The following is an 18,927-nucleotide window of genomic DNA, read 5'->3' on the forward strand; positions in this document are numbered from 1 at the left end:
GATCATGAATGTCTGTCACTGTAGGACTGGTTAGATAAGTTTTGGAAGTCCATATAATAGAATGTTCTGTTGCCACGAGAAGGACTGAAGTTGCTGTATTATGTTCATGTAAAATGATCTCCAGGAAATATATTTGTTAAGCTCTGCATGGGTAATAGATCTTTTATTAAGAGAAAACAGCAAGTACACTTATATTCTCCCACTGTATAGAGTCATGGACCACATAATGATGTTTTGCCCAATGATGGGCTGCATGTACAGTGGTGGTCCCATAAGCTTAGTACCATATGTCTAGGTGTGCAATAGGCTATACCATCTGGGTTTGTGTAAGTACATTCTGTGATGTTTGCACAATGACACAATTGCCTAACACATTTCTCAGAACGTATCACCGTTAAGTGATGCTGGATTCTATTAAAACAATTAGAAAAAGAGGATGCACATACGTATATATATTCTCTTTGTACTTGTGAATTCCTGGGACGATTTTAGAAAAATACACAAATTTTAACAGGTTTGCTTTTGGGGAAGTGGCCTGGGATAGGTGAGAGACTTCCTTTTTATTGTCTGTGTCTATGCTTGAAATTTTTACGTGTGTGTATTAGTTTTTCAGCAAATATAAAACTAGTATATAAAGTTAAAGTAAACATTTTAACATTTAAATGACTTTCTCTACCATTTAAAGTTTCTTATATTCTGGTTTTATTGGGTTACCTCTCTACATCTCTCTCCACACCCTTCTACCATCAGGACTTTGTCATAGGACATCAAAAAAATAAACTTTAAAGTCTTTCCACTCTATTGAAATTTATTGTTAAATGCTTTCAAAATTTTAAGAACTTTTGCATAAATTTATGTAACTTACTGGGCTAGTAATTTTATCTTTTTTTTTTTTTTTAAGTTTTTACTTTTCCTTTTTCTGTCCAAAGCCCCTTGGTACATGGTTGTATATTTTCAATTGTGGGTCCTTCTAGTTGTGGCATGTTGGACGACGCCTCAGCATGGCTTGATGACTGATGCCATGTCTGCGCCCAGGATCCGAACCGGCGAAACCCTCGGCCACCGAAGCAGAGCACGTGAACTTAACCCCTTGGCCGTTGGGCCAGCCCCTTGGGATAATAATTTTATCTTAAAATGGAGCTAATAGCTTTTTTAAAAATAGATTTTCATGTCTCAATGACAGAAGTCAAATTCTTTAGGATTTAGAAGGAACTTAAATATCATTTGATTCTGATGTTCACTATGCACATTTTGTGACGATATGTGCAAATTTTCTTCAGATTCTCAAAGGGTGAATGATGACCGATTTTAAAAACACTGATATGTACTCTCGTGGTTATTAGCTTCTGCCTGTGTACTTAGTTGCACACACATTTAGATTACTGCTTTATAAGACATTGCATACTGTTACGCGAAGTTATGACTGTACTTCAGTTATAATCTGGCTGTTGCAATATGCCTCTCTATATTACATTTTATGATTTGAATCCTACCTTTTTAGGAGCTGTTAACATGAATGATTATTCCTTCTTATAGTGTATATTCACACCTCCTGTCTGTACTATATTCTTTATGTTGTTGGGTCTCTTGATACACCTTTGCTATCCATTCATATTTAAGAAAGACAAATCGTTAAGTGGCCTAGATATTCTTGGATGTTGTGAAATATTTTTCCATTAGAGCTTTCTTTCAAATGGGACTTCTGCTTGGCAACATTTTCTGGGGTAGTAATGGAGGTATAACAACTTGTACTTTTCTCTTTAGTGTCACTACACTTTCTGCTTGTGTAACTTCTAAAAGAGAGAATGAAAAGAGGTATCAATATCTGCACCTAAAAGCTATGGGTTTATATAATTTTTTCACCCAGGAAAGAACCCTGGTGGATGGTTGGTGTAGGTTGGCTGCTTGTGTTTTTCTCACTGGTGGATGGCTGACAGATAAAATCATTCTCTAATTAAAACCGTGAAATCTTCTGTTTTCATCTCCATGACTCATTCCTGCTGTCCAACAGGTCTGGTCCTTTGAGTCCAGAATCTTTCCTAGTTACATTGGGAAGATTGACCTAACTCCTCTGCAGCTCACTTACAAATTATTCTGAACTACAGCTTTCTCAAGCTATACATTTTAAAATGTATTCCCGTTCATTTTAGTCATTGAGAAATTTGTTGAAATCACTTATTGATTCTCATTTTCTTTATGGGTTTGTTTCTTTTCATTCTAAAATATAGTATTGATTGATTCTCTTCTATGGAAGATGGGGAAATTCTCATCATTTTTGTCCTGTCTTCTCATTTTCCACTTCCCAGTTTTTATCAATTATGTTATTTTTACTTTGTTAAATTATATAGCTTTTAAATTCTACACTATAACCATAATTCCCGTAGTTGTTTAGAGTTAATTTTGTGTTTAGGTATATGACTCACCACAAATCCTTTTTCCTCATTCCTGTTTTTCTTACTTTTTTTTCCTTATTCCAGAGTTAATTTGTATTTATTCTTGTGGGTTTCAGGAATCACAGAGTAATCTTTTGTTTTTCCTGAAGAGAAATTTGTGGATATTATATTCTGGGTTTTTACACCCGTAAGAAGTCTCTTTTCTTTGTACATGTAAGATACTAGAGCTACTTTTATTTTCTCTCAGAACTTTATAGTAGACATGACTAATAGTCATTGTTTTCTGAACAAACAACTTTTATTTTTAATGTTTTACAAAGAGAGAGAGATATATATAAAAATATGTATGTATGTATGTCTCCCATCAGTTTTTGTTGGAAGAATTTTTCTCTCGTGGTTTTTAAGGTATTCATTTATCCCATAAGGCTTGTTTTTTTTTTTTTTTATTTGTTTTGAGATTTTGGTTGATGACTTTTCAGTGGCACTCATTAAATACATTTACAATGTTGTATAGCCATCGTCGCTATCTGTATCCAAACTTTGACATCATCCTCATCACAAAAAGTCTCAACTTAAAAAAAAAAAAATTTGAGGTCATAATAGTTTAGAACATTGTAAAATTTCAATTGTACGTTATTATTTGTCAGTCACCATATATATGTCCCCCTTTACCGTAACCTTATGCCAACGCCCTAGCCCCCTTTCCCTCTGGTAACCACTAATCTGTTCTCTTTGTCCATGTGTTTGTTTATCTTCCACATATGAGTGACATCATATGGTGTTTGTCTTTGTCTGGCTTATTTCACTTAACATAGTACCCTTAAGGTCCATCCATGTTGTTGCAAATGGGAAGATTTTGTCCAAAGTGTCTTAATTTTAATTAAGTCTAGTTTCTTTACTTTTTTCTTTTGTTGCTTGTGTTTTTAGTATCATACCAATGAAACCATTGCCAAATCAAATGGCATGAAGATTTTCCCCAGCGTTTTCTTAGAAGAGTTTTATGTATTTATTTCCTGAGCTTAGGTCTTTGATGCGTTTTGAGTTAATTTTTGTGTATGATGTAAGGTAGAGGTCTACCCTCATTGTTTTGCATGTGAATATCCAGTTTTCTCAGCACCTTTTCTTGAGAAGACTGTCCTTTCCCCATTGATCGTCTTGGTACGATTGTTGAAAATCAGTTGACCATTTGTGTGCGGGTTTATTTCTGGGTTTTCTATGCTACTCCATTGGTCTGTATGTCTGTCCTTATGGCAGTACCATACTGTTTTTAAGTAGTCTTGTTTTATTGTAAGTTTCAAAGTCTTCTTTTTGACCATTGTTTGGCTTTTCAGAACTCCTTACAATTCTATATGGATTTGGGGACTGGCTTTTCCACTTCTGGCAAAAAGGCTCTTGGAATTTTGATAGAGATTGTGTAGATTGCTTTGGGTTGTATTAACATCTTAACAATGTTAAATCTTCCTATCCTGGCACATGTATGTCTTTCCATTTATTTAAATCTTTATTTTCTTTAAGTGATGTTTTGTAGTTTCAGTGTTTGTCTTTCTTTCTTTCTTTTTTTTTTTTCCTGCTTTATCTCCCCAAATCCCTGCTGGTACATAGTTGTATATCTTAGTTGCAGGTCCTTCTAGTTTTGGCATTATGTTTGTCTTTCACCTCCTTTGTTAAATTAATTCCGAAGTCTTACTCTTTCGTATGCTATTGGAAAGGGAGTTGCTATCTTAAATTCTTTGTTGGGTAATTCACTGCTGGTATATAGAAACACAGCTGAATTTTGCTTGTTGATCTTGTACCCTGTAACTTGTGAATTTGCTTTTTAGCTCTAGTAGCTTTCTGTAGACAGGTTTTTCTACGTAGATGATCATGTCATTTTTGAATTGTTTTACATCTTTCCAATTTGGATGCATTTTAATTCTTTCTTTTTGGGGGGGCGAAGGGTTGCTAATAGCTCTGGCCAGAATTTCAGTCATGTTGAGTAGTGATGGTGAACATGAGTATCCTTGTCTTGTTCCTGGTCCTAGGGGAAAATCTTTCAGTCATTGACCATTGAGTATGGTGTTAGCTGTGGGATTTTCATAAATACCCTTTATCATGTTGAGGAATTTTCCCTTTACTTAGTGTCCTGATAGTTTTTATTGTGAAAGAGTGTTGGATTTTGTCAAATGCCATTTCTGCATCAATTGAGATGATCATATGGATTTTTCCCTTCATTTTATTAATATGATGTATTACAGTAATTGATTTTCTTACTGAACCACCCTTGCACTGTTGGGATAAATCAGTTGGTCATAGTGAGGAGTTCTTTTAGGATGCTGTTGGATTTGATTTGTGTCATTTGTAAGAGAGAATGCTTTGTAATTTTCTGTTCTTATGAAGAGTTTGGTATTAGAGTAGTGCTGACCTCATAGAATGAGTTAAGAGGTATTTCCTTCAATTTTTTGAAAAAGAGGAGAAAAGGATTTAAGCTTTAAGAAGGATCTGTGTTAATTTTTCTTTAAATGTTTGGTAGAGTTCACAAGCCTTGTATTTTAGTACTTTCCTTTGTTGGGAGGTTTTTGATTACCGAATCAGTCTCTTGTTATAGGTTCGTTGACATTTTCGTTTTCTTCTTGAGTCAGTTTAGGTAGTTTGCAAGGAATTTTTTCATATCTTGTAAGTTAATTTTTTTGATGTTCAGTTGTTCATAGTACTCTCGTACTGTCTCTGTAACTTTGTTAGTAATATCCCACCCCAGCTATTTTTAGCTATTTACATCTTGTCTCTCTCTCTTTCTTTTTTTATTCAGTCCAGCTAAAAGTTTGTTAGTTTTTTAATCTTTTAGGAGAACCAGCTATTGGTTACGTTAATTTTCTCGGTTTTTCTAATGTGTATTTTATTTATCTGTGTTCTAATCTCGATTATTTCCATTCTTTTCCTAGCTTTGGATTTAGTTTATTCTTTTTCTAATTCATTAATTTGTAAAGTTAGGTTGTTGATTTGAGATTTTTCTTCTTTTTAAATTTGCATTTAGTAATTTTTCCTGTGTTAATTGATTTTTCTGCATATGTTTTGGTTTGTGGTATTTTCAATTTCAATTCCTCTCCAAATATTTTCTAATTTCCCCTTTCACCCATTGGTTTATTTATTTATTTATTTATTTTTGAGAAAGATTAGCCCTGAGCTAACATCTACTGCCAATCCTCCTCTTTTTGTGGAGGAATACTGGCCCTGAGCTAACATCTGTGCCCATCTTCCTCCACTTTATATGTGGGATGCCTGCCACAGCATGGCTTGCCAAGCAGTGCCATATCTGCACCTGGTATCCGAACCAGTGAACCCCACACCACCGAAGCGGAAGGTGCACACTTAGCCACTGTGCCACCGGGCCGGCCCTGACCCCACTGGTTGTTTAAGAATGTATTAACTTCCACTTATTTGTGAAATTTCCCATTTTCCTTCTAGTATTGATTTTTAACATCATCCTGTTATGGCTAAAGGAAGTACTTTGTATGATATTTATTTTTTAAAACCTATTGAGACTTGTTTCATGGCCTAACATGTGGTCTATCCTACAGCATGTCTCATGTGTACTTGAGAAGAATGTGTTTTCTGCTGTTGTTGTGTGGAGCGTTCTATATATGTCTGTTAGGGCTAATTGGTTTACTGTGCTGCGTACGAGTTTTCTGTTTCCTTACTTTTCTTATGTCTAGCTCTTCTGTCCATTATTGAAAGTGGGGTATTGACATCTACAACTGTATCATAGAACTTCCTATTTCTCCTTTCAATTCTGTGAATTTTTGTTTCATGATATTTGTAATTATTATATCTTCTTGCTGTATAGAAACTTCTATTAATAAATGATATCACTCTTTGTTAACTTCAAAAAAACGCTTTTAACCTTGATAGGAAAAAAAACATGTAAAATTTACCCTCTGAAGCATTTTTCAGTTCCAACAGTATTGACTCTATTTATATTCTTGTGTTACAGATCTCTAGAGTGGTTTTATCATCCCAAACTCAAAGTCTATAGCCATTGAACAACAGCTCCCCAGTTCTCCTTCCTTACAGCTCCTGGTAGCCACAATTCTGCTGTTTCCATTATTTTGATTACTCTCTACATATTTCATATTAGTAGAATTATATAGTATTTGTCCTTTTGTGACTGGCTTATTTCAGCATAATGTCTTTAAGGTTCACCCATGTTGTATCATGTGGTAGAATTTCCTTTTCTTTAAGGCTGAATTACATTCTGTTGTAGATACATGCCACATTGTATTTATACATTCATTTGTCGTTGGACATTTGTGCTGCTTTGACCTCTTGGCTGTTGTGAATAATGGTTTAGTGAATATGAGTATGTAAATATCTCTTATATATCCCACTTGTAATTCTTTTGGATCTATTCCCAGGAATGAGATTGTAGGATCATGTGATAATTCTGTTTTTTCTAGTAACCTTTTTAAAATTTAAAATCTAATTTGCTTTTAGTATAGTCACCCCAGCTCTCCTTTGCTTATTATTTGCTTGGAATATCTTTTTCCATCCTTTCACTTTTAGCCTTTTGTTTCTTTGGATATAAAGTGAGTCTCTTACAGACAGGATATAGTAATATCATGTCTTTTAAATCCATTCTGGCAATCTCTGTCTTTTGATTGGAGAGTTTAAACCGTTTATATTTGAAGTAATTACTCAAAGAGGGATTTACTTCTGCCATTTTTCTGTTTGTTTTCTATATGTCTTTTAGTGTCTTATATAGAGAGTCCATCGTTTTCTGTATAGAGTCCATCATTTCCTCCATTCCGCCTTCTTTTTTGTCTACTTGATTTTTTGGTAATGAAATGTTTTGATTCCCTTCTCGTTTCCTTTTGTGTATATTCTGTAGCTATTTTGTGTTTAACATGAGAATTAGGTTTAACATCTTGAAGTTCTAACAATCTAATTTGAATTTATGCCAACTTAACTTCAATATTGTACAAAAACTCTGCTTCTATACACCTTCATCCCTCTTATTTTTGTTAGTGATATCACAGATTGCAACTATACATTATGTGCCCAATTATGTAGATTAATAATTTTTTTGCATTTGTCTTTTAAATCATGCTAAAAATACAAAGTGGATTTACAAATGAAACTATGATACTAGCTTTTAGTTGCCTATGTGTTTACCTTTGTCAGAAATTATTTCACTATTGTCTAGCTTCTTTTTATTTCATTCTGAAATAATCTTTAGCATTTCTTGTAGGGCAGGTCTGGTTGTAATCTCCTTCAGCTTTTATCTATCTGGGAATGTATTAATTTCTCCCTCATTTTTAAGGACAGTTTTGCCAATCCTGTTTTCAAGTTTGCTGATTCTTCTGCTTGCTCAGATCTACTTTTGAATCCCTCTAGCGTATTTTTAATTTCAGTTATTTTACTTTTCACCATCTGAATTATTATTAATTTTTTTTGATGAGGAAGATTGGTCCTGAGCTAACATTTGTTGCCAAGCTTCCTCTGTATTTTTTTTTTGCTTGAGGAAGATTGTCCTTGAGCTAATGTCTGTGCCAGTCTTCTTCTGTTTTGTATGAGGAATGCTGCCACAGCGTGGTCTGATGAGGGGTGTGTAGGTCCGCACCTGGGATGCTAACCCACGAACCTCAGGCCTCCAAAGCACAGCACGTGGACTTAACCACTATGTCACTGGGCTGACCCCTAGTTCTGAATTTTTAATGGCTCCTTTTTTTCAATTTCTATCTTATGATATTCTCATTTTGTTCAGGCATTGATTTTCTATCTTTGTCCTTCTTTTCCTTTAGGTCTTTGAACATCTTTGAGGTAGATGTTTTAAGATCTTTGTCTACTAAGTCTGACGGGTGGGCTTCCTTGAGAACATTTCTCTTGAATTTTATTCATTTGAATGAGATGTATTTTCCTTTTTTAAAAAAAATATATATGTTGTATTGTTTTTTGTTTGAAAACTGGACATTTGAATTTTCTAGTGTGGTAACTCTGGAAATGAGATTCTCCTCCTTCCTCAGAGTTTACTGTTTTTTTCATTGTTGTACAGAGTTTCTGTGCTAGAGATCAGCCTAATGTGAAAGCTTATGGTCTTCCTAGGTGTTTTCTGAGCCTGGGAATATGCAATGCCTTTCTAAACTCCCCCACATACATAGTTGTTACTGAATGTCCAAAAAAACAACTGCTGTGTCTCCTTTAAATCCCCTCGTAGTCATTCTAGCTGATTTGAGTTGAAAGGATGGCAGCCAGCCTCTGTACCTGCATCTCACCAATTAGATATAGAAATTTGCAGTCAGAACACAGAAATTTGTTATTTGGAGGACAAGATCGTTATTGCCCACCCTGGTCCAGCAAGCTGCACCAGAATCGCATATTGCACTCCCCATGGCTGCCTGCCAGTGGGTTGTGGAGTAAGGAATGGGTATTGCTGTAACATTGAAGGCTGAAATTGTCCAATATTAATCACAATTTACTGGCCAGGCTTTTCCTTGGAAGTGCCAGACTGCAAGAGTTCACACTGATTCCAGGGTTTCAGAATAGTTACATGAGACAGTTTCTGCCAGTACAGTTGCTGTCTAGGTGCAGAGATGGATTGCTGGCATTTTTTCTCTGCCATCTTCCCTGATGTTCTTTTTCTCACTTTTCTTTTCAATAACTAGTGAAGAGAAGAGTCTGTGAACCAACTTCACACCCATGCAATCTTAATATTTCCTTTCTATAGTCTATGAATTTGCTCTTGTAATGTACACCTCTAAAAGAACCTAATATGTCTTCTTGCCTTAGTTATAGGATTACATGATTATTTCCAAAGGGTCTTGTCACTTAAAGATAACCAGTAAGGTGTTTATTTAAATTGTCTATTATGGAAATCCCATTTTATTAATGATTAAATTGGGAGCAAGTCAAATTCATCACATACTATGTTTTATTCACATTTTAATTTGAAGGAAAAGTACAATCTAGTATTTACTTCTTGGCAAGTAGCTATAAAGTAAAAAGCAAGTATAACCTGTTAGTGCAGTCCAAGTATAATGTTAATTAATACTATACTAAAATTAACATTCTTAAATAAGAGCTATAAAAGTGGTGAACTTAGAATTGATGATTCACTTCTCCCTAAAATTAAATCATGTTTTTGGTCTGGAAGTACTGCATTGTTGTTTTGTTTGTTTTTGTTTTAAATTATGTCATTGAGGTCATATTGGTTTATAACATTGTGCAATTTCAGGTGTACATTATTATACATCAGTTTCTTTGTATCATGCTCACCACTAATAGTCTAGTTTTTATCAGTCACTATACATATGTGCCCCCTTACCCCTTTTGTCCACCCTCCCACACCCTTCCCTTGTGCTAATCACTAATCTGTTCTCTTTATCCATGTGTTTATTTATGTACCACATATGAGTGAAATGATATGGTCTTTATCTTTCTCTGTCAGGCTAATTTTGCTGAATGTAATACTTTCAAGATCTGCCCATGTTGTTGCAAATGGGAGGATTTTGTCTTTTTTAATGTCTGAGTAGTATTCCATTGTGTATCTATACCACATCTTCTTTATCAATTCATCAGTTCATGGGCACTTGGGTTGCTTCCCTGTCTTGGCTATTGTGAATAATGCTGCAATGAACATAGGGGTGCATAAATCTCTCTGTATTGTTGGTTGCATGTTGTTTGAATAAATACCCAGTAGTGGGATAGCTGGATCATATGGTATTTCTATTTTTAGTGTTTTGAGAAGTCTCCAAACTATTTTACATAGTGGCTGCACCAGTTTGCCTTCCCACCCTACCAGCAGTGTATGAGGGTTCCCTTTTCCCACAGCCTCTCCAGCATTTATTATTTTTTTTATCTTCATGATTATAGCCATTCTTGCAGGTGTAAGGTAATATCTCATTCTAGTTTTGATTTGCATTTCCCTAATAACTAGTGATATCGAACATCTTTCTTTGAAGATTGGTGCCTGTGCAAACAACTGTTGCTAATCTTTTTTTTCTACTTTTTCTCTCCAAATGCCCCCAGTACATAGTTGCTTTTTTTTTTTTTTTTTTAAAGTTCTGGGTCCTTCCAGTTGTGGCATGTGGGACACTGCCCCAGCATGGCCTGATGAGCGGTGACACATCCGTACCCAGGATCTGAACCAGTGAAACCCTGGGCTGCCAAAGTGGAGTGCATGAACTTAACAAGTTGGCCATGGGGCTGGTCCCTGAACATCTTTTCCTGTGCCTCTTGGCTATCTGTATATCTTCTTTGGGAAAATGTCTGTTCATATCCTCTGCCCATTTTTTGATTGGGTTGTCTTTTTGTCATTGAGTTGTATATGTTTTTTATATATTTTGGAAATTAACCCCCTGTGAGATACGTGATTTGCAAATATTTTTTCCCAGTTGGTGGGTTGTCGTTTTGCTTTGTTCCTGGTTTCCTTTGCCTTGCAGAAGCTCTTTAGTCTGTTCTAGTCCCATTTGTTTTTTTTTTTTCTTCTGTTTCCCTTGCCTGAGCAGTCATGGCATTTGAAAAGATGCTACTAAGACCAATGTAAAGAGTGTACTGCCTTTATTTTCTTCTAGGAATTTTATGGTTTCAGGTCTTATGTGAAGTCTTTCATCCGTTTTGCATTAATTTTTGTCTATGGTGTAAGGTAATGGTCTACTTTCATTCTTCTGCATATGGCTGTCCAGTTTTCCCAGCAACATTTGTTGAAGAGACTTTCCTTTCTCAATTGTATGTTCTTGGCTCCTTTTTGGAAAATTAACTGTCCATAGATGTGTGGTTTTATTTCTGGGCTTTAAGTTCTAATCCACTGATATGTGTGTGTGCGTGTTTTTGTGCCAGTACCATGCTGTTTAGATTACTATAGCTTTGTAGTATATTTTGAGGTCAGGGATTGTGATGCCTTCAACTTTGTTCTTTTTTCTCAGGATTGCTTTCGCTGTTTGGGGTCTTTTGTTGTTTCATGTAAATTTTAGGATTCTTTGTTCTCATTCTGTGAAGAATGTCCTTGGGATTCTGACTGGGATTGGATTGAATCTGTAGATTGGTTTGGGTGATGTGGACATTTTAACTATGTTTATTCTTCCAATCCATAAGCATGAAATATCTTTCCATTTCTTTATGTCTTCTTCAGTTTCTTTTAGTAATGTCTTATAGCTTTCAGTGTCTAGGTCTTTCACCTCCTTGGTTAAATTTATTCCTAGATATTTTATTCTTTTTGTTGCAAATGTAAATGGGCTTGTTTCTTGAGTTCTTTTCCTGCTGGTTTGTTCCTAGTGTGTAGAAATGCAACCGATTTTTGTAAGTTGATTTTGTACCCTTCAGCTTTGCTGTAGTTGTTATTTCTAATAGCTTTCTGGTGGATTCTTTAGGGTTTTCTACATGTAGAATCATCTCATCCACAAACAGTGAGAGTATTACTTCTTCCTTTCCAATCTGGATACCTTTTATTTTGTTTTCTTGCCTAATTGCTCTCGCCAAAACCTCCGGTACTATGTTGAATAGGAGTGGTGAGAGTGGGCACCATTTTCTTGTTCCTGTTTTCAGAGGGATGGCTTTCCGTTTTTCACTGTTAAGTATGATATTGGCTGTGGGTTTGTCATATATAGCCTTTATTATGTTGAGATGCTGTCCTTTTATGCCCATTTTATGGAGAGTTTTTATCATAAATGGATGTTGGATCTTGTCAAATGCTTTCTCTGCGTCTATTGAGATATTGAGATGATCATGTGATGTGTGTGTGTGTGTGTGTGTGTGTGTGTGAGGAAGATTGGCACTGAGCTTACATCTGTTGCCTAGAGGAAGATTGTCCCTGAGGTAACATCTGTGCCAGTCTTCCTCTATTTTGTATTTGGGATGCTGCCACAGCATGGCTGAATGAGTGGGTCCACACCCAGCATTTGAACCTGCTACCCTTGGGCTGCTGAAGCGCAGTGCATGACCTTAACCACAGCACCACAGGGCCAGCCCCAATCGTGTAATTTTTATTCCTCATTTTGTTAGTGTGGTTTATATCATATTGATTGATTTGCAGATTTTGAACCATCCCTGCATTCTTGTTATAAATCCCATCTGATCATGGTGTGTGATCCTTTTAATGTATTGCCGTATTCGATTTGCTAATATTTTGTTGACTTTTGCCTTTGTGTTCATCAGTGACATTGGCTTGTAATTTTCCTTCTTTGTGTTGTCCTTGTCTGGTTTTTGTATCAGGGTAATGTTGCCTTCATAGAATGAGTTAGGAAGTGTTCTGTCTTCTTCAACTTTTGGAATAGTTTGGAAAGGATGGGTATTAAATGTTCTTTGAATGTTTGGTAGAATTCTCCAGAGAAGCCATGTGGTCCTGGAATTCTGTGTTCTTTTGGGAAACTTTTGATTACTATTTCAATTTTTTTACTTGTGATTGGTCTATTCAGATTCTCTATTTCTTCTTGGTTCAGATTGGAGAGGTTGTGTGAGTCCAGGAATTTGTCCATTTCTTCTAGGTTGTCCAATTTATTGACATATTTTTTCATATTATTTTCTTTCAATCCTTTGTATTTATGTGGTATCCCTTGTAATCTCTCTCTTTTAATTTGATTCATTTGAGCCTTCTCTCTTTTTTTTTTAGTCTGGCTAAGGGTTTGTCAATTTTGTTTTATCTTTTCAAAGAACCAGGTTTTAGTTTCTTTGACCCGTTTTGTTGTTTTTCAGTGTCTATTTCATTCATTTGTGCTCTAATTTTTATTTCCCTCCTTCTGCTTACTTTGGGCTTTGTTTGTGTTCTTTTTCTTGTTCTGTTAGGTGTAGTTTAAGATTACTTATTTTATGTTTTTCTTGCTTGTTGAGATAGGCTTGTATTGGTATAATCTTCCCTCTTGGTACTGCTTTTGCTGACTCCCGTAAGAGTTGGTATGTTGTGTTTTCATTTCCATTTGTCTCTAGATATTTTTTGATTTCTTGATTGATCCCATGGTTGTTCAGTAGCATGTTGTTTAGTCTCCCCGTATTTGTTACTTTCCTAGCTTTTTCTTTGTAGTTGATTTCTAGTTTCATAGCATTATGGTTGGAAAAGATGCTTGATATGATTTCAGTCATCTTAAATTTATTGAGGCTTGCCTTGTTTCCCAATATATGGTCTGTCTTTGAGAATGTTCCATGTGTACTTGAGAAGAATGTGTATTCTGGTGTTTTGGGATGGAATGTTTTCTATATATTCAAAGTCAATCTGGTCTGTTATTTCATTTAAGGCTAATATTTCCTCGTTGCCTTTCTGTCTGGATGATCTATCCATTGATGTAAGTGTGGTGTTGAGGTCCCCGACTATTATTGTGTTGCTGTCAATTTCTTCCTTTAGGTCTGTTAATAGTTGCTTTATGTACTTTGGTGCTCTTGTGTTAGGTGCATGTATATTGATAAGTGTTATGTCATCTTGGTGGAATGTCCCTTCTGTCATTATATACTGCCCCTCTTTGTCTTTGTATTTTTTTATCTTGAAGTCTACTTTGATACTAGTATGGCAAAGCTTCCTTCTTTTTTTTTTTTTTTTTTTAAAGATTTTACTTTTCCTTTTTCTTCCCAAAGCCCCCAGTACATAGTTGTGTATTCTTTTAGTTCTGGCTCCTTCTAGTTGTGGCATGTGGGATGCTGCCTCAGCATGGCTTAACAAGTGGTGCCATGTCTGCATCCAGAATCCAAACCAGTGAAATCCTGGGCCACCCAAGCAGAGCACATGAACTTAACCACTCACCCACGGGGCCAGCCCCAAAGCTTCCTTTCTTTTGCTTGCCATTTGCTTGCAGTATTGTCTTCCATCCCTTCACTCCGAGCCTTTGTTTTTGGAGCTGAGATGTGTTTGCTGGAGGCAACACGTTGTTTGTTCTTGTTTTTTAATCCCTCCAGCCGCTCTGTGTCTTTTGATTGGAGAATTCAGTCCATTTATTTTTGAGTGGTTATTGATGTATGAGAGCTTAATACTGCCATTTTATCTCTTGTCTTCCTGTTGTTCTATATTTCCATTGTTTCTTTTCCCTTGTATTTCTGATTGCCATTTCAGTTTGATGGTTTTCTGTGATGGTTTTCTCTTTATGATTTGTGCCTTTGCTCTCATTTTTTGTTTATTGATTACCATGCAGTTTGTATAAAAGATCTCATAGATGAGTTCCATCCCTTTTCCTCTTCCCTTTATGAATTATTGTTGTCAACAATTATTCTTTTTTGTGTTGTGTTTGTGACTAAATTGAAGTATTTTTAATTTGTTTGATGCTTCCCAGTATCTTTTATATTATAATTGTGTTTACCAGCCTATTCTGTTATAAGGCAACAATTTTCTGACTCTGTCTATTTTTCTTCTTGCTCAAGGTTTTTTGATGGGAGGGGGCTCCTTTGAACCTTTCTTGTAAGGCAGGCTTAGTGGTGATGACTCCGTCAGCTTTTTATCTGGGAAAGTTTTTATTTCTCTGTCTTATCTGAAGGGTAGTTTCACTGGCTGGAGTATTCTTGGCTGAAAGTCTTTGTCTTTCAGTATTTTGAACATATCATTCAGTTCTCTCCTAGCCTCTGAGATTTCTGTTGAGAAATCCTCTGAAAGCTTGATATAGGGGTTCCTTTGTTGGTTATTTTCTTCTGCTTTGCTGCCCTTAATATTTTTTCTTGCTCAGTGATTTTTGCCAGTTTTAATATTATATGCCTTTCAGAAGGTCATTTTGCATTGATGTAATTAGCAGTTTTATTAGCTTCATGTATTTGTAAGTCCAGTTTCTTTCCCAGGTTTGGGAACTTTTCAGCTGTTATTTCTTTGAACAAGCTTTCTACTCCTTTCTCCCTCTGGAATACCTATGATGTCTATGTTGCTTTTCCTAATTGAATCACATATTTCTCGAAGAGTTCCTTCATTTTTTAAAAATCTTCTGTTTCCTCTTCCACTTGAAGCATTTCTCTGTTTCTATCCTTTGATCCACTAATTCTCTCCTATATAAGGTCAGCTGTATTTTTTATGGTTTCTAGGTTCTTTTTTATCACCTTAATTGTGTTCTTCAGCTCTGGAATTTGTTTTCTTTTTAGAACTTCAAGTTCTTTGGTGAAGTATTTCTTCTGCTCCTTAATTTTATTCCTACTTTCCTTGAACTGTCTTTCTGTTTTTTTGTGACTTGTTGAGTTTCTTTATGACAACTATTTTGAATTCTCTGTCATTTAGATTGTAAATTTCTGTGAGTTCAGGATTGGTTTCTGGAGACTTGTCGTTTTACTTGTGCTCTGAAGTTTTACTATAGTTTTTCATGGTGTTTGAACTAATCCTTTGCTGGCACATTTGTGGTAGTATCAGATTGTGGATTCCACCTGCCACCACGGAGTGTTGGGGGCAGCCAGATCTGTGTTTTCTGATCCCACCCTGTCTGCTGCAAGTTGTACTGATAGGGCTGCTTGGCATTTGTGTGTTCTGACCACAGTTGCTTGGCAGGTCATGCACATACATGCAGGCAGGACCGCTGTGCTTGGCAGGAAGGGTACTTCCTTTTGTGCGTTGGCTGGCTCTGCACTGTTGGGCGATTCAGCTGAGGTGTTGCGCATGCTAGGTGGGGCTCCTTTGAGGGTGCTGAGCTGCTCCCATTCAGTGGTGATCATTCCCATGGGTAGGGCTACTGCGGCACAGTGAGTCCCAGGGACTGGGCTGTTACTATGAAAGTGTTTGCATGCAGGCTGGGCTGCCCCCGCCTCTTCTTAGAAGTCATACCACCTGCTGTATGGGGACCCACTACCTGGATAGCTGCTGCTGGGGAGGGAGAGGGGGTCCATTCACCTAGTTCCACTGCTTCCCAGGGATCCAGCCCACCCACTTTCAGATGTATAGCTGTGTGGATCTCTCAGGCATTCTGTTGTGCTACGTAGGGAACCCTCTTCTGGTTAATGAATGTCTGTCTTGTTGTAATTTAGAGGGGGGAGACAAAGGGAAGAACTTAATCCACCATGATGCTGACATCATCTCCCTGCATTGTTTACTTAACATATAATTAGTATGTTTCAATTAAATGGTCGTGTTAAAGTACATAGTGTAGTTGATAAGAAGTCACCTTGTCATAGATGACTTCCTCCAGTGTTGTTTTATTACTTTTATTTTGCCTTTTGTTTCAAAATTAGGTTGTGTATATTTACCTTGATAGGGAACACATAGAAGAGATTTCAGGGGCGAACCGTGTTGGCCGAGTGGTTAAGTTTGTGTGCTCCGCTTTGGTGGCCCAGGGTCTTGCCAGTTCGGATCCTGGGCATGGACATGGCACTGCTCATCAGGCCACCCTCAGGTGGCATCTCACATGCCACAACTAGAAGGACCCACAACTAAAATAGAGAACTATGTACTGGGGGGATTTGGGGAGAAAAAGAAAAAAAAAAGAGTTTATATGATTTACACCTGAAAAATATGAAACTCCATGTTTTTGAATAGAGAAACCTTCATTTTTTTATAGGTGTTTTATGTATTGAATGCAAGTAAGCTATGTCAGCTTTTTACTTTCAGAACCCTCCAGTTGGCAATTACTGGCTTAGTTATATTTGTTTCTGAATCTTAATTTAGCAGTTAGCAGCTTTTTGGTTATGAAAGACATTTATTTTATATGACATTGTAATATTTAGTACTCATCATATCTTTGTAAATATTATACTTTCCCTTATATTGACATAATTTTGTCAGGGATAACAAAGGAGACTTTCTATCTCATGGTTTATTATTATGTAGACCTTTATTATAAGTGAATTTCTGTTGTGTACTTTAGTAAAAGGAACATGTTATGTAAAATACTTGATAACCATTTAATATAAGAAACATAATGTACTTAATATAGTTTGATTTTCTCTCCTAATTGTAATTTATTATTTTATTTATGTTTGTCTACATTTTAATTTACTATTTTTTTTAATATTAATGATATGTACCTAAAGTTAATTGGAATCCTCTTTATACTTGGATTCCAGAAACTCTACTTTTTGTGGGCTTCTCTCTGATGGTCAGAAGATTAAGTTTGTGGTTTGTTTGGATAAGATAAATTTCTACTTAAGTAGCATTTTTTTCCCCATAGTTTTATTTACTGCCATTTGTGATATTTGGTAATTAATACTTTACCAACATACTAAAAAACATACCTTCTTAGCTCTTAAAACTAGATAAATTTTTTGGTATCATGTTTGTTATGTAATACGATTACTTTTCACTCTTGTCTCTACCTTTATTTTCTAGTTGAAACATTGTAGTCGATATATACATGATTTATTTCCTTCACTCATCAAGAATTTGGACCCAGTACCACTTAGACATCTTCTTAATCTGGTCTCAGCTCTTGAGCCAAGTGTTCATACTGAGCAGGTAATACATGCAAAGCATAATCATGGTTTTATTTTGTAATGTGAACATTTATTTGTGATTCAGCTAATTTAAATTGTAGTTTATTACTGTTGGCATTTTAGTTAGGCAAAAGGATATTAAATTTGTTACCGTTTTGCCTAAACCCTCTAATTTCAAACTCTCTCTCTTTTTTTTCTTAAGACATTGTACTTGGCATCGATGTTAATTAAAGCGTTATGGAATAATGCACTAGCAGCCAAGGCTCAGCTATCTAAACAGAGTTCTTTTGCATCGTTATTAAATACTAATCTTCCCATTGGAAATAAGAAAGGTTAGTAAAGTGTAAGATATTTTTTGGAGTAAGTTGTCCAGATTTTATAACTGAAGTTTGGAGTAAGTCGTTTCTGCTAAGTAGTTTTAGGTCAATCTTAATTTCAAACTAAATTTGAGATGGGACTTATAGTGTTTGTGAAAGTATTAATAAATGGAACTAGCTCATTTATTGAGTTTACCTTTCAAGTATAGAACAGTAATAAAGTTTCACTAGTTACTGGATTTTCTCTCATTAATGTTTTTCCCTTAAAAAAGAAAAAAAACCCAAACTATTTCATAAAAGCTGTGGAGCTTTTGGTTAGAAAACAACATTTTAGAAATAATTTTGGGAACAGAACATAACAATACAGTTCTCTTTCTGTGTTTTCTACTTCCAAGGTTTCTGTCATTTCAGGTGTTTTTATGTCTGCTTCTGCATGTATAGCTTTGCACAGTTTTATCAACTTTACCCCTGATTTTTGTCTCTAGACATCTTATACTATTTTCTTAGGCCTTTCTGTGTAGGCACCCACAATTACTATTGCATGTGCTGGGGAGTTATGTTATTGCAGGTTTCTCTACCTGTTTTTTGTTGATTATCTAAGAAGAACAACTGATGTACTGTTCCGAAGATCAGTCACTTAGAATATTTCCTTTCTGTTTTTTCCTTTTCCTTCAGAGGAAGAAGAGCTCAGAAGAGCAGCTCCATCACCTTGTAAGTTGTCTTAGAACTCATGGCAAGATGACTTGTAGTTTTATTTTGATGATCATCTAGAGTCAATTGATTTTATATTATTTGTATCAGAGTCATAAAGTTCAGTTTGAGCAGGAAATGTAACCCTTAACTGGTTATCCCCTTTACGTTTCTTGTTTAAACCATTAGTATCTTGGCTTTTAATTGAAATCATATGTATTCTCTTCAGAAATAATTGGCAAGTGTTA

The 18,927-nt window shown here is 35.7% G+C and overlaps 1 protein-coding gene across 5 annotated transcripts in view; it reads left to right on the forward strand.

The window, feature by feature from the left end:
- Positions 1 to 18,927, forward strand: part of USP34 (ubiquitin specific peptidase 34) — a 251,930-nt gene that overhangs the window by 85,262 nt on the left and 147,741 nt on the right. For all 5 annotated transcript variants that reach the window (XM_046661136.1, XM_046661132.1, XM_046661134.1 and 2 more), the window contains exons 11-13: positions 17,569 to 17,694; positions 17,875 to 18,004; positions 18,665 to 18,700. In XM_046661136.1, coding sequence (XP_046517092.1) covers positions 17,569 to 17,694; positions 17,875 to 18,004; positions 18,665 to 18,700 — 292 coding nt within the window. The remainder of the gene's footprint in view (positions 1 to 17,568; positions 17,695 to 17,874; positions 18,005 to 18,664; positions 18,701 to 18,927) is intronic.

Source organism: Equus quagga, chromosome 5 (genome assembly GCF_021613505.1).
Source record: "Equus quagga isolate Etosha38 chromosome 5, UCLA_HA_Equagga_1.0, whole genome shotgun sequence".
NCBI classification, from domain to species: Eukaryota; Metazoa; Chordata; class Mammalia; order Perissodactyla; family Equidae; genus Equus; species Equus quagga.